General features: G+C 48.7%; 1 protein-coding gene across 1 annotated transcript; it reads right to left on the bottom strand.

Annotated features, from left to right (window-relative positions):
* Positions 1 to 703: 703 nt before the first annotated feature.
* On the bottom strand, positions 704 to 15,080 carry ZMYND12 (zinc finger MYND-type containing 12). The gene is made up of 8 exons (XM_023940298.2): positions 14,897 to 15,080; positions 13,686 to 13,827; positions 8,564 to 8,735; positions 6,998 to 7,167; positions 4,891 to 5,013; positions 3,971 to 4,091; positions 2,280 to 2,425; positions 704 to 990 (listed from the first exon to the last, which is right to left on the bottom strand). Exons 1-8 carry the CDS (start codon positions 14,977 to 14,979, stop codon positions 871 to 873), a joined length of 1,077 nt encoding a protein of 358 aa, XP_023796066.2. The 5' UTR covers positions 14,980 to 15,080; the 3' UTR covers positions 704 to 870.
* Positions 15,081 to 15,114: the final 34 nt, after the last annotated feature.

Below are 15,114 nucleotides of genomic sequence, written 5' to 3'. Positions count from 1 at the left end.
GTGGCACCCCCTCCTGAGGTTGGTGGCAAAGGGATGTCAGCTCTCTGTCAGGAGGAAACTACATCTCCTTCAGGTTAGAATCCCCAGTTGGAGCCTTTTCATTCTTTTCCTCGAGACTGCTTAGAGTCCCTCATGTCTCTAGTGATTCCCTCCTGGATGGAAGTTCTTCCTGTGGAACTTCTGCCCATGAAAATGGAACAGAGGAGTCTCTCAGTGCACAGAGCTATGAGAAACTCTGCAGAAAGAGAAAATTCTGAGCACCTGCTGTAGTGGAAGGTGTCCCTGCCCATGCAGGGGGCAAAGTGAGATGAGCTTTAAACCAGGCTGGTTTTCCAGACCAGGTTGGGATTCTCTGGAAATTGGTTTGGAGATGGAGGAGCTCTACAGGGAGCTGCAACACCTTGTCAAGCCCAACCAGGTCCCCAGGAGCAGGTGTCCACCACCCCAGCCCTTCCCTGTGTCCCTCTCCTATCCCTCTACAGGATCTCCCTCACCAAACTGGCAAGAAAAGCCAGGAAACTGGTAAGAAACATACCTGACCTCATCTTGGCTCCTGGACAGCCACCACAAGGCTGTGAGAGGCTGTTTGCTTATTCCCAACCTGGCCAATAAATGATTTATTCAGTGTATTCATGGTGCTTTTGTTTCTCACCCTGGTGCTGTTACTCTCTGAGAGGTTACAGAGGTGGAGCAGCACATGAAGACTAGTTCAGACCAAAATGTTTATTTTCCAAACAGTTTGGGACAGCCAGGGATGCAGCTGGAAAGAGGCAGCAGCAGGAAGGACCAAGGGCATGTGACGTTCGTGGTTTTCAGGTACCTGGATAAGAGAGAACCTGGCCAAACACCTGGGTCTGGCAGAGCCAGTTTTTATGTGGTGTGGGAAAACTGCGCGTTAATCAACTCCAGCAGGTGACCAATGGTTTCTAGAGAGTCTTGCTGGGGCAGCTGCTTGGCCAGGTCAAAGGCTTTCATCCCCACCTCCTGGGCCTGGAATAGGACAGAAGAAACACCCAGGAATTGTCAGCAGTCTGGCTTTTCTCATGGGGTGGTTAAATATCTGCTGAGGCTCAGTGTGGGAGCAGCTTGGAGCGGATCCAGGCTCCCTTTCTGAGGTGACCTGTACAAGCTGCTTTACAGGAGAGCCTAAAGCTGCCAGCAGATCCCATATTTAGGATCCAGTGGTGCAGACAGAAGATTACTGCCCCCAGCCCCCTGTACTGGACATCACCTCCTATCTAACACAGCTCTTCTGAACAATCCCAAAGCTTTGTCAGGGAAAAAAAAAAACCAGCTGTACTGACTCTGAACTAAGTCCTTGATTTCTATTGATAAGGAACTAAATATGGTAGTACTTCCAGGGATTAGACAGTCTCACAATTATAAAGCTTTGTCTTTTTTCTTTTTCAAACAAATTCAAATTTGCTTGTGTCTCCCAAACACTCCCAAGTCATGGCTTTCTGTAATACAATGAAGAGATCATTAATATTTCAACACAGTATTTTTCACCACCTGTATTTTCACTCCTCAAAACCCAGGCTGAGCTCTGATCCCAAGCAGAGGGGCCTGATTTCCAGATGGTTTCTGATCATCACTTCCTCAAAATCAATTCTTGGTAAAGCAAAGAACTTAGCTGTCACCTGTGAATTTTAAGCCCTAAAGATACAGGAATGCAGATTTCAAACTGGAATTACAGACTCAAATAGACTGAACCTTGAACTCAGGGGAGTCTGTCTCAAGGATAGCTCTTGTGAGCCCCATGTCTTGCTCTGTGTAACCCCTGAGCTCAGGTCTAAAGGCAGCTACACTGCCAGGACAGCCCAGGTAAAGGAGGAACCCAGAAAATGTGGATAACGGCAGGATCCATTGGCCTGGCAGAGACCAAAACACAGCCACCGGGATTCTCAGTCTTGACAGAGTGCAGGTCACAGAATCATGGAATAGTAAGAGACTTTAAAGCTGATCTCATATCCCATGACAGGGACATCTACAAGAACAGGTTGCTCCAAGTCCTGTCCAGTCAGGCCTTGGACACTTCCAGGGATGGATCAGCCACAGCTTCTCTGGGCAACCTGTGTCACAGCCTCACCACCCTCACAGGGAAGGATTTCCTCCCAGTATCCCACCTAAGCCCTTAATTTGAGGGCTATGAGGGACTTTGTCCTTGATCACCAGCACTGTGGGCTCAGGAAAGGTGCTGGGGAACAAGAGGACCAGGAGATAGGGTGATCCCCAGAGCAGTTGGCCAGCTCTCCTGAACCCTTTCAGACACAACCTACCTTGGCTAAATCCAGGGCCAGGTAGTGGATCATGGCCAGGGCATGCAGCACTCTGGCTGTTTCCCCAGGATGCTGCAGTGGTCCCTGTTCCCGGACCTTCAGCACCGCCCACAGCACCTGCGTTCCTTCCTTGCACTGGGCTTCGGCTGCATGGAGAAAGAAATGATCCTGATGGATGGATTTGTGCAAGAGAATAGATTCAAAACTGCCCAACTGGCACTTCTAGACAGCAAAGCATTTCTACTGCAAATATCAACATGGTCTGAGGGGTGGTGGGCCCTGGCACAGGGTGCCCAGAAAAGCCTTGCCTGCCCCTGGATCCATGGAAGTGTCCAAGGGCAGGTTGGACGGGTCTTGGAGAAGCCTGGGATAGTGGAAGGTGTCCCTGCCCATCCCATGGCAGGGGATGGAATTAGGTGAACTTCAAGGTCCTTTCCACCCAAAACAGTCTGGGTGTCCATGATCCCAGCTTCATGCAAATTCCACGCCCATGAACAGGACTTCTTTCATCCAGTCAGTGTTTGTGTTTGTCAGCCTTCAAAGAGGATGTGGAGTCACAACAGCTGCAGGAAAAGAACTATTTTTCTAATCCTGTAGAAAGTCTAAAAAGATAGTCTCCTGTAGCCCTGTCTAAGTGTTCTTCCTACTCTGGGAACTCCTGATGGAAGTAGTGCCAGGAAATGGGATATACAGAAACGTCTCTCTTATAATCACAGAATCTCAGACTGCTTTGGATTGGAAGGGATCTTAAAGACCATCTCATTCCAATCCTCAGCCATGGGCAGGGATACCTTCCACTAGACCAGGCTGCTCAAAGCACTGTCCAACCTGATCTTGAACATTCCAGGGACAGAAGTTTTTATTCTCTTTCCTAACAAAGTCCTTATTAGCACAGATGGTAGAAAGGAGACAAGAACCAGAGTCTGGTCTGGTTTCAGGGAAGCCTGAGGTAGTACCAGGGGCACACTGATGCTTTCTGCACCTTTATGTGCCAGTGAGAGACTCCCCAGCCTTTCTCCCAAGAGTACTCTCCTGATTAATACATCCAATTATCTGTACAGGCTATTTCATCATGTCCTGCTGCTCCAGGAGGGAGCTGTACCCCCACCTAAGTGAGCTGAAATGTCACATCCATTATTAAATGGAGATGAAGGAGCTGCAGAGAAATTAGAATGTTCAAGTATCAAATTGAACCAGGGGAAGTTTACTTGGAATACTGGAAAGAATTTTTTTCATGGAAAGGCATGTAAAGCATTGGAACAGGCTGCCTAGGGAGATGGTGGAGTCACCATGCCTAGAAGTGCTCAGAAAATGTGTGGATGTGGCATTTGGGATGTGGGTTAGTGGTGAACAGGACAGTGCTGGAGGAATGGTTGGACTTGATTTTAAAGGTCCTTTCTAACCCGAATGATTCCATGAGTCCATGAATCAAATCTTTGCTCCAGTCAGTTCCAAGGGAGCTGTGAAATGGAGAATGAAAACAGCAAGGGCAAAGCTGGGTTTCCACAGAACACCCTCATTCCTTAAGTGGCAATCTGCCGAGGACTGGCATCAAGAACACTTGGCATTGCCATTAAATTTGGCCTCTGGAAACACCATGCCAACCCCAACACTGCCAACATGATCTGTAGGGTGCAGGGACTCTTTAACCCCCCACTTCCCAAAGGTTTTGGAGCAACAGCAGCTCTTACTCATCCCATCCTTGATGCCTTCCTCATCCTCAGAGAACGGTGATGCTTCTGCCTGGGCCCGGAGCACTCGCTGGTGCCTTTGAAGGGAGCTCAGCAGCCAGTCATGCCAGAGGCTGCTCACCTGACAGGAAGCATGGGAATTATTTCACTCCTGTGAATCCCTGGTATTCAGTTGTTCTTCAAACAATGTCCCTGCACAGGCCTGTCCCCTCCGCATGCCTGTGGGTCAGTGAGCTAGGCTGGATGTTCCCAGAGGGATCACACAGCTCCTCTCCCGCACAGCCCCAGCTGGAATCGCTCCCTTCTCCAGCTGATTAGGGATTTTCACCTAACTTGAACAAACCTAACCAAAATATTCACCAAAAGATAGTTGAGTTGAAGTTTGGGACAAGAACAGTGGTGGATTTTGAAGCTCTCAGCATTTTTAAGTATTGAAACAAAAAAAAGTCTGGTTTTTTTCAGTTATTAAATCAATTAGATAATTATTGCTTTCCTTGCTTGATCAATCCATTCTGAAAATCTTTTATCACTGTGACTTTTCACTGATTCTCAGTGTAAATTTTAGGTGGCTTGTTTGTATCCCACTCTTCCCTGGATTTAGGAAATCATCAGAGACCCTCTGTACTGGTGGGACTCTAAACCTTGGCACAGGAAGTTTGGTAGAAAAGCTGGTTTTTAACAAGGTTTGGCTGCCCAAACTGAATTTATTAAGAATTTTGAACTTATTACAGGATTAATGTCTCATGGTTTTAACTCAGAGAATTATTTATGTACAAAAAGGTTCTCTGGGATTGATCTTAAAAGGCAGCAATGACACTTGATATGGTCACCATCCCATTGAAAGGAAATGGAAAAAACTTTGGAAAGAGCACCAAAATGAGCTGAGAAAAAGTCAGAGGATGATTTTTGGTTCTACCAACCTCAGCATAGAGTGAGTTTGCTGCATCCATTTTATTCTGGTGGAAGAAAATGTTTGCCATGTGGAAGTACCCTCCAGAGACCTCAAGAGAATTTAGTCCAAACTCAGCAGTAGCCAGGTAAACCTGAAATCAATATTAAACAAAAAATAAACCCCAGAAGGTTCATATTCATGTCAAACCTGGGAAGTGTTTCATTGTGGATTATTAATATTGTAAATGCTGTAGTTTTTTAATGTGCAAATTATGCCTAGTAGTGATTGGAAAATGTGGTACTTAAAAGCTGCTTTTTGGGGGTTATGTAAATGAATGACATACAAAAAACTCTCTTTGGGGGTTATCCATAGGAACGAGGGGTTAAGCTGTATTTTGGGGGTTATGTAAAGGAATAAAGTATAAAAACTCTATATTTTGGGGTTATCCATGGGAATGAGGTACTAAAGAATTGTATTTTGGGGTTTATCCATAGGATCCATAGGAATATACCTAGTTCACAGAGTTTATCCATGGGGACATACTAAGAGCTGTATTTTGAGATTGATCTGTGGGAATGCAATGCCCTAAATCCCCCCTGGCTGGGGCAGAGGCACCTGCTTGGTTCATTCTCTAAAGTCCAGGGCAGATTTCCCACCTCCTTCCCTCTCCCTCCCTGTGCCACTCATCCAACCCACCTCTCCCAAAGCCCATCCTGCTGCTTTCCCAGACCCCAGAGTAGCCTGTTCCCCCCCCAGACCTCTGGAGGAGCAGTGGGAAGGCAGTGGAGCATTCCAGCTATTCTGAGCTGGCGTGTGACTCTCAGCAGATCCCAGACAAGCAGCCAAGGTCCAGGCAGGTCCTGAACTTGCTAAGAGTTAAAACTTCTTACCTGGTGCCCTTTCAGGCACCACATTTAGGGAATTAAAAAAAAAAAAAAACCCAAAACAGGATTTTGGGAATCTCCAAAGCCTTTTGGGAGATTCCTTTGTAGGATTCTCAAATGCCCAAAGGGCTTCTAGACTAAGCAGAGAGTTGTGTGTTATAATAGAAAGGGTATAACTCTTCTCCCTTTATGTCATCATTTACACCCACACAAAACCACTATCAAATTCCACAGGAGTGGGTATACATCACTCGGCACTGGATAAATTTAGTCTACATGGGACAGAAATAGGATGTGGAGAAGTTCATCTGGCTTTGGAAGATCAAATGACAGGCAAAGCATTCTCAGGAACACAGCTGGCAATGACCACGTCCAATGCAACAAATTGTTTTCATGGATAAAGAGGTGAAATTGGAGAAAACATCATTGAACCAGATACTGAAATAGAGAAATAAGGCCTTAATTAAATAATGTGTGACAGAGCTGGGAAAGTATTGAGGAAATTAACAGCCAAAATGCAAATTATCTGTGGAATAAAAGGCAACTCTATCAGTTTGGGGCAGGAATGTCTGGGCATCTCAGAACTGTAATGAAGTTGATGAAGAAATTTATAGGGACAAGCCATAAAGACAAGGAATATCAGGAACATATGAGTGACTCATGAGTGACTGAGGGAGGCTGGAGAAAAGGAAGCTCAGGGGTGACCTTCTGGCTCTGCACAATTCCCGGACAGAACAGTGCAGCGGGGGGCAGTCAGGCTCTGCTCCCAGGGAACAGGGACAGGATGGGAGGAGATGGCCTCAAATTGTGACAAGAGAGGTTCAGGGTAGGATACTGGGAAAAATTCTTCATGGGAAGGGTGTTCAAGTGTTGGAACAGGCTGTGCAAGGCAGTGGTAAAATCACCATCCATGGAGGTGTTCCAAAAACATGTGGATGTGGCACTCAGCAACATGGGTTAGGGGTGGATGTGGCAGTGCTGGGGGAATGGTTGGACTTGATGATCATGGAGGGCTTTTCCAGCTGTAGTGGTTCCATGATTCTCTGTCACTTCACAGGATTAGGGATAAGCAAAACACATCTTTAGCTCACACATGGATCCACAGGTGTCTCAGGTGTCTCAGTTCAGGTGTCTGTGATGTAAACTCTCTCAAAACCTAAAATCTGCCTGTTGGCATTTCCATATCAATCTGGGAGGAGACAAGGAATTAAAATGGAAGAGTTCCTTGTTCCTGTATTCTAAGAGACTTACATCATTGGCCAGGTGATACAAAGCCTGGTCCAGGTTTCCTTCAGCAACAGAGAAAAGCCCAAGCCCATGGTGTAACTTAGACTGAAGAGCAGCACTGCAGTCTGGGGTTTGGAGGATGATCCACTGGGCTTGGGAGAGATATTTGGCTGCCTGTCGGAGACGGCCAGTGCCTAGAATGACATGTAGGAATAATCAGGGAAATAAGGAAGATGAGGAACATATTTTAATCTGAAAAGTGAGAGAATATTGCTGGCTGTACCTTTGGGGTTGCTTGATATAGAGATGCAGTTTGGGGATTGCCCACTTCCTTCCCAAGCGCTTCTGAGTTGCCCAGGTATCTAAAGTCTCATTTACAGACATGTGAATGTGTAGAGAGCTCCAAAAGGAGCCAGAAACTACAGAATTTCAGACTCATTTGGATTGGAGGGAACCTTCAAGCTCATCTAGTTCCACCCCCTGCCATGGTCAGGGACATCTTCCTCTATCCCAGATTGCTCCAAGCCCCATCCAACCTTGAAGACTTTCAGGGATGGGCCAGCTACCACTGCTCTGGGGCACCCTGTGCCAGGGCTTCACCACCCTCACAGGGAAGGATTTCTTCCCAGTATCCCGTCTCACCCTGCCCTCTGGCAGTGGGAAGCCATTCTCCCTTATCCTGGCACTCCAGACCCTTGTCCAAAGTTCCTCTCCAGCTCTCCTGGAGCCCCTTTAGGCCCTGGAAGGGGCTCTGAGGTCTCCCTGGAGCCTTCTCTTCTCCAGGTAAGCACCCCCAGCTCTCCCAGCCTGGCTTCATGGCAGAGGATACATTGCACACAATCTCTCTGGAACATGCGGACTAAACAGGTTTACTCCAAGCAGGCACTGATGACTCTCACCTTATCACACTGGAATTACTCACAGCATTTTTTCTCCCTGCTCTCACCACACCATTTACAGCAGCCCCTGAGCCAGCTCCGTTGTGCCAGCAGAGCACTGCATGTGCTCCTGGAACGGCAGTGATTTACAGGGCTCTCTCTTGCAAGGAGAGCAGCTCCCATGCCCTCATTTGCCATGTTTTCCAAAGCACACAATGAGAAAAAGCTCTGCTCAGGCAGAGCAAGATTTGTGAATGAACCAGGGAGTTCTTTGGGTGAAACAGCCTCTGAAATGTTTGCTGGTTCCCTGAGATAAAAACAACCAACCACCCTCTGGAATTTAATGCTTTGGAGAGTCATCTGAGGCCACAGAGGTAAAGAATAAATTTTCATACAGCTTCTCCTGTGGGAATTGGTGCAGAAGGAGAAAACATTTAATTTGATTTCATTGATCTCCTGAGTGCTGAGAGATTCTTTTCCCCAGAGCCACAGAAAAGGGGTGTGAGGGTGTGTGTGTGCGTGCGTGTGTGTGTTTGTGCGTGTGTGTTTGTGGGTGTGTGTCTGTGTGTGTGGGATGGTTCAAATCTTTGCAATGCCCTTGAAGCAGAGCAGGGCCCAGAGCTGCTCCTTTCCAGATAAATGGCAAAAGGAAACGAGACACCTGACCCAGGAGACCTTGCCTTGCCAGCATTCCCATGTTGACAATGCTCACCTGTGGAGGCCTCAGCCAGGAGCAGATAAATGGGTACAAGCTGCACAGAGCCAGAGCCAAACACTCGGGAGCTGAAGCGCAGTGCTTGTAGTGCTGCAGGAATTGCTTCCAGGGGCTTCCCTGCCCACACAAACCCCTGGGCTGTGCTCAATGCCACAGCAATGAGGGATTCCTGCAGGGAAAGAGAGCAGGGGAAAAAGACAGGAAGAATGGAAATCACAGAACCCCACAATTGTTTGAGTTGGAGGGACCTTAAAGCCTATCACATCCCCTGCCATGGGACACCTTTCACTAGACTAGGTGGTTACAGATGCACAGGCTCTTTGAAAATTTGGGTTTTCAAATTATAAAGCAGCAATTGTAATGTAGTTTGAGGCTGTAATTAATGGACAGACATTAAAGCTGTCATATTAGAGCATGTTAGAGTCTGGCTCCGTTCCTGCTTAGACCAGGAACAGCTTTGGACATCCTCGCAGGTCATGTGGTATCTTCCCGGACGAAGAATCCTTTACGCCTCCTGACAAGGTCTCATAAGGCTGCAGCAATAAAAGCTGTGAAGCACAGAAAATGATCATCACAAGACCAGAAGGGAGATTAGAGCCAGGGGCTCCAGCGTGACTCAGAGCCAGCCAAGCCCTGTGGTGCCAGCATGGCACAGCTCCAGCTGCTGGAGACATGGCCTGGGAGTGAGGAGAGGGCTCCTCACAGGGAACTGCAGCTTCACCCTGCTCTCTCCTGGCTGGTCCTGGGCTGGGATTTTGTCTGCAGAGTCTGAAAACTGGTCAAAATCAGAATGTGTTACACTCAGCAAAACCATCCCCAGCCAGGGTTGGTGGAGCAGCAGCTTCTGCAGTGTTTGGGTTTGTCAGAATGAGTAACTTATCCTGTACTTATTCATGTATAGCTGGTCCCTGCCTTTTGCAGTTCCTATCAGTCCACACCATTTTGCCTCTCCCCTGTTAGCAGCAGCTGATGTAACCCCCAGCTCCACAAACAGATGTCCATCCCAATTCCTGCTCCCTGCCAGGAGCTGTGCATACTGTGCCCTTACAGGGATGTCAATGAAAAACTGCCAGGATCCTTGCAAAATAGCAGAATCTCAGAAAGGTTTGGGTTGGGAGGGGCCTTCAAACTCATCTTTTCCACCCCCAGTCATAGGAAGGGACACGTTCCACTAGGCTAGGTTGCCCAGAGCCTCATCCAGCCAGCTACTAACTCTTCTCCATCAGCTTTTCATAGCAGTGGTGCAGCAGGAAAGCTGCCTGAGAATCAGTGGTGCTGCAAGAGCTACCCTGGTTTTCTCAGTGGGACACAAAAACCAGTTCACCCCTTTATCACCCTTTGCCTGCAGCTGGGGCTGAGCTGGGCAGAGACCGATCTCAGAGCTCTTGGAGGCCAGGCTTTGGCATTTTGCTGAGCTTGAACTGTTTGGAGTGAGGCAGAGTTGTGCCATGGGTGGAGGAGCAACTCCGGGACAGAGAGCTCCAGGAGACCCTGTGAGTGTTTCCTGGAGATCTTGGCTGAGGTAAAGAGACACCTTTTTTGATAAATGAGATTGCCAAAGAACACAGCCCAGAGCAACAGCCCCATCTCCAGTGAGGTGAGCCAAGAGCCAGAAAACACAGAGCCCATTCCTGAGCTATCAAAATATGGAGAGGGGAAAGGCAGGTTTTCCAGAGAAGCTGTGGCATCCCTGGAAGTGTCCAAGGCCAGGCTGGATGGGGCTTGGAGCAACCTGGGATAGCGGAATAGTGGATAGTGCCCTTGGCAATGGGTGGAATAAGATGAACTTTAAGATGAACCAGTTTGGGATTCTGTGAAACACAGACTGTGTCCAGGGAGCAGGTGGTACCCAGGAGAAAACCAGAACATTCTTGGGGCAACAGCAGGAAAAGATGGTATTTCTCTGGCTGCTTTTTCCATCTGTGCCAGTCTGGTGCAACCAGTGCAGATCCTGGTGTGTGGGCATCACCCAGATTGGCATATGGGAGGTGATGGAGATTTGGATCATCTTTTTTCACTCCTTGTCAGTGGTATCATTGTTGCTTCCCATGACCTGAAACATCTGCAGCAAGGACAAAGCTGGGGGTTGGACTCTGACACAGCTTCCAGGAGGAGAAGGAAGGGCAGGAGGCAAGAGGAGCCCTGGAGCAGTGAATATTTCCAACCACAACTCCAAGCCTCAGAGGACGGTTCCCCTTGGCCTTGCCCTGGTTTCCCCCTTGCCCCTGGCCCTACCACTTTAAGCTCTTTCCAAGTGTGTTACAAATTGAGGTTTCTCTGAAGATGCTCCCCATACAGTTTTTGGGGTTTGAGAGGGCTGAGGACCCCAACTCTGCTCCAGGTGGGAGCAGTGGGCTGGGAACACACTGAGGGCCCAGTGCCACATCCATTATTCACTCTCAGGCACCAAAATCAATGGTGTGTCTGAAGAAATGAGGATTTCAGGAAGAGGAAAGGCTCCAGTGAGCTGGAGCTGAACCTGCAGTCAGAGCAGTGCTGGAGCTGGCTGGGATAGATCTTTTCCCATGCCCAGGAGCTGTGGGGAGCTGACATCATGCAGGCAGGTGAGGCTCTTCTCCAAACAGAAACTTGGAGTTCTGTCAGTTTGGAGGTGCTGTCTGCAGGCACCCCCCTGGCTATGTTGACAGAAGCAGATTTCTATCAACAAAGCTTTGGAGCACAGACAAGGAATGAAACCCATAAAACCTCCTGGCTCCCAGCTCCCTGCTCCGTGAGCCACAGGGCATTTGGATGTGCCCAGGTTTCCCTGTGTCCTGACTGAGGCTGGAGCTCTGTGTTTTCTAAACAAACACAGGGCAGGAGTGGGTGAAGTACAGCAGAAATGTTCAAAAAGCAGTGAACCCAAGGCAGGTTTTGGGTACAAGGTTTTTTCTTTGGTTACCATGAGACTGCAGAGCTTTTCCCTCAACTCCAAAGGCCTTTTTTGCATCGAATCCCAGACTGGTTTGGGTTGAAGGAACCCTAAAGCTCATTTCATTCCACCCCCTGCCATGGGCAGGGACACCTTCCACTATCCCAGGCTGCTCCAAGCCCTGTCCAACCTAACCTTGGACACTTCCAGGGATGGGGCAGCTACAGCTGCTCTGGGCAACTTTCCACCCTCACAGGGAAGAACTTTTTAAGCACTTTTGTTTGATCTGGAATAGGAATGTGATGCAGTCAGTGAGACAAAGCGCTAAATAATTTCCCTCTCTCCAAACACCTCTGAGCCAGCCCAGGCCCAACTTGGCTGCTCCAAATCCTGCTGAACACAAATGAACTTTTCCTCTTGCTGAGAAAGCCAGCAGGTAAACTGAGGGAATTCCACTGTCTCCCCCCTTTCTTTGGAGAGAAGGAAAGCGAAGTGTCCCAGCACAGACTGTTCTCAAAATCTATTTTATTTAAATAGGCTCGAGACAAAGGTCAAAGAACAGATAATGCTAAGGGTTGTTAAGGTGCTTATAAAAATCTCCACTTCCAAAAAACCCTGGAGTCTTCTCTCCCTGCCTTGCCCATGGAGCCATTCCAAGACCAGGCTCCAGCTTCAGACTGCTGTTTTCTAACCCAGTGTGAATCCCAATCAAGAGCGACTTTCTCTCCACTAGCCCCATCTTCCTGCTGTCTTTCCCTTCACCTAATTAAACTAGCAGATTAACTTCCAGCTAATGAAGGAGCACTTCCCTCCATGCCATGTGGCCTGTTGGAGTGTATGGGGATAATTTTAGTTGCAATAAAGTCAGTGATGTAATCAGCGTCAACATCAGTATTCAATAGCAGGGGAGTTTCTTGGAACAGCTTCAAGCACTTCTGGATGTAAAATCCTGTCACAACCCCATGACACCCATTTTAATGCTCCTTGCAGGTTTTATAAAGAACACCTTAAACAGAACCTGGAACTAAGAAGTTTTGCATTTTCCCTTTGGGACACACTGGACTGACACACTTTCTGTGGACTTTGCTCAACAGTCTCACCTGTGATTTTCAGCCAGATAGGAGTTTCCAAACCAGCCTGTGATGTCATTGTCCAATTCCTATAAAACCAAAAGGAATCTGCTGCCTAAAGCCTGTCATGAGGTCTCACCAAGCAGGACTTTTGCCTTTGGACTTCCTTCATCTTTCTGAAAGCTCCCAAGAAAGGTGACAGCAATGAGCTGGTCCCCAAAGCCCCACAGTTGGGCCAGAATCACCTTAAAAATAATAATTCATGTAAAATTCAAAAGCTAAGGGATGTTCTCCTCAGTGGCACCATTGGATTGTTCCAAACCCACTGTGAGCTGCCCTATTATTCTGTGTCTGGGAGTTGCTGTAGAGGGAAAATTAATTTCCATAGGGAGGATTTTCAGGGTGGGTTATTTTAGTAACAATGCAGAACAGCAGCTCCTGCCACTCCATAAGCAGAAAAAGAAAGAGTTACAAACCACTGGGGCCGGAAAGGAGCTGCACATCTGCACATCCCTCAGGCCTGATGGAGAAAAAATGCTGCACTTAGTGGGAAAGGGTGTTCCAAGCTGGCCAGGAAAACAAAGAGGAGGGACTTGGTTTCTTTGCCCCTTTTCTCTGGGAAAGGGGATACCCTCCCATCAAATGGCCTAGAAGAAGCAAATCTCAGCTGAATCCCAGACTAAACAGGGTGATGGACCAACCCTTGGCAAGGTGGGAAATCCAGGATTGCTGCTGCCTGAGGAAGATCACGACACCAAGTAAACGCTGTGGAAAAGACTGGAAGCTCGGGAATGACAGAAAGGGTGCTCCCATTCCCCTTATTTTTGAAGTTTTGTTTAAAAAAAAACAACCCCCAAATCTCTGCAACCAAGTCCCAAATCAGCCAAGGAGGTGTCATCCTCTTCCTTGGGAGTATCCAGAGGAAAGAATTCTAAAGGGGTGGATCCTGTGAAGGCAAAACCCCTTCTTGGTTTTAGGCAAGAAATTCCTTTCAGTTTTATAGGGATTGGGCAGTGACAGCCCAGGCTGCTTTGAAGACTCCTGTTGTGGCTGAAAATTCCAGGTGAGCCCAGTTTGCCTCTGGTGTGTCCCACCCTGTACAGCCAGGATAGGGAGAGGAGTTGGAATTCCACCCCTGGAAGCACTTTGAAGTTGTGCTTGTTCCTCCTGTACCCACCTGTCTCCTCAGCAGCTGCTCCTTGCCATGTTTTCTGTCTTTTTCAGAATGGAAACAGGGCTGGGGCCCAAGGACTGGGATGAGCAGGTGGCAGATACGGCCATGGATGCCGATCCAGTCGGTTCTCTGGTGGGAGACATCACTGGCAAAATGAGGGGAGAAGGATACTGGTATTTGCTGGGATATTATATAAGGGAAGATTATTCCCTGCTGTCTTTCAGGGCTTTCTCCACAACAATTGCCCAGAGCCCCTGGGCTGCCTGCAGGGTGCCAAATAGATGATATTTCCAAGTATTCCCATTTCACAGCACTGTCCTGCCACATCCCCACAGTTCTCTGTGTTAAAATCTTTATTTAAATCACCCTCTGAACTCCTGATACAGCTAAGTTTGAAATAATCCCTGGATTCCAACACTGGAAAAACAACAACCACAAACCAACCCACCCCAGTCACTGTGGGAACAGGGAATATTCTGGAACTCAGTGTCTGCTCTGAGGATGTGTGAGGGATGTTTGTGTGACACTCCAGAGCTCCCAGCTCTGCTCCCTGCCTGATGCAGGAGCTGCTGGAAGGGTTAGGGTTAGGGTTAGGGGTTAGGCAGGAGCATTCCAGGTGAGTGTACCTACTCCAGTTCCTGCTGTCCTGCTGGCTGAGTTCCAGCCTAGGCCTTCTCCAGGTTCCCAGGCTCCACCCTGGGTCTGGTCCCTGCCTCCCGAGGCCATCCCTACGTGTTGAGCTTTGTCCCAGACCTCATCCCTGTGTCCTGGGTTTTGTGAGGCTTGTTTGTCCCCATGTACAGAGCCTCATCCCAGGGATAATCCCTGCCTCTAGCCTGTGTACCAGACCACACCCCATGTTTTGTCCCTGTCTCTCTGTCCTTGTTCTGAGCCTGTTCCTGCATCCTACGTTTCAATCCTGGGCCTTCTCCATGTGTCCTAAGCCTCATGCTGTGGCTGGTCCCTGCTTCCTGGGCTTCACCCTGGGCCTTCTTCCCATGCCCTGTGTCTTATCCTAGGCCTCGTGTGCTTGTCCTTTCTGTGGGACAAGTCCTGGCTCTCGTCCTGTCCCAGGTGTGCTCCTGCCTCCTCCTCCTTCCTGGGCCTCATCCTGAATACCAAGCCTTATCCCAACCTTTCTGCTTATGCCTCGAGCCTCATCCTGGAGCTAATCCCTGCCTCCTCCCCCTGGACCTCACCCTGGGGTCTCTCACCAGTAGTAGGTGAGGCGGCAGCCGGGGCAGCGCAGCGGGGCCGTTCGTGCCCCGCACAGTTCGCAACACGGAAGCCCCGCCATGGCCGGCCCTGAACCCTCGATGTGTCCGCGGTTGCCGGGGTGACACTTCCGGTGAGACGGGATCCATAACTTCCGACAAACACTCACGACGTTGCTGGCGTTCCGTTGCCGAGACAACACTTCCGGTACGGGGAA

The sequence above is a fragment of the Cyanistes caeruleus genome, chromosome 22 (genome assembly GCF_971803275.1).
Source record: "Cyanistes caeruleus chromosome 22, bCyaCae1.hap1.1, whole genome shotgun sequence".
Taxonomy (NCBI): Eukaryota; Metazoa; Chordata; class Aves; order Passeriformes; family Paridae; genus Cyanistes; species Cyanistes caeruleus.
Note: the sequence above shows the minus strand (reverse complement) of the source record. Positions and strands in the feature narration are given on the sequence as shown.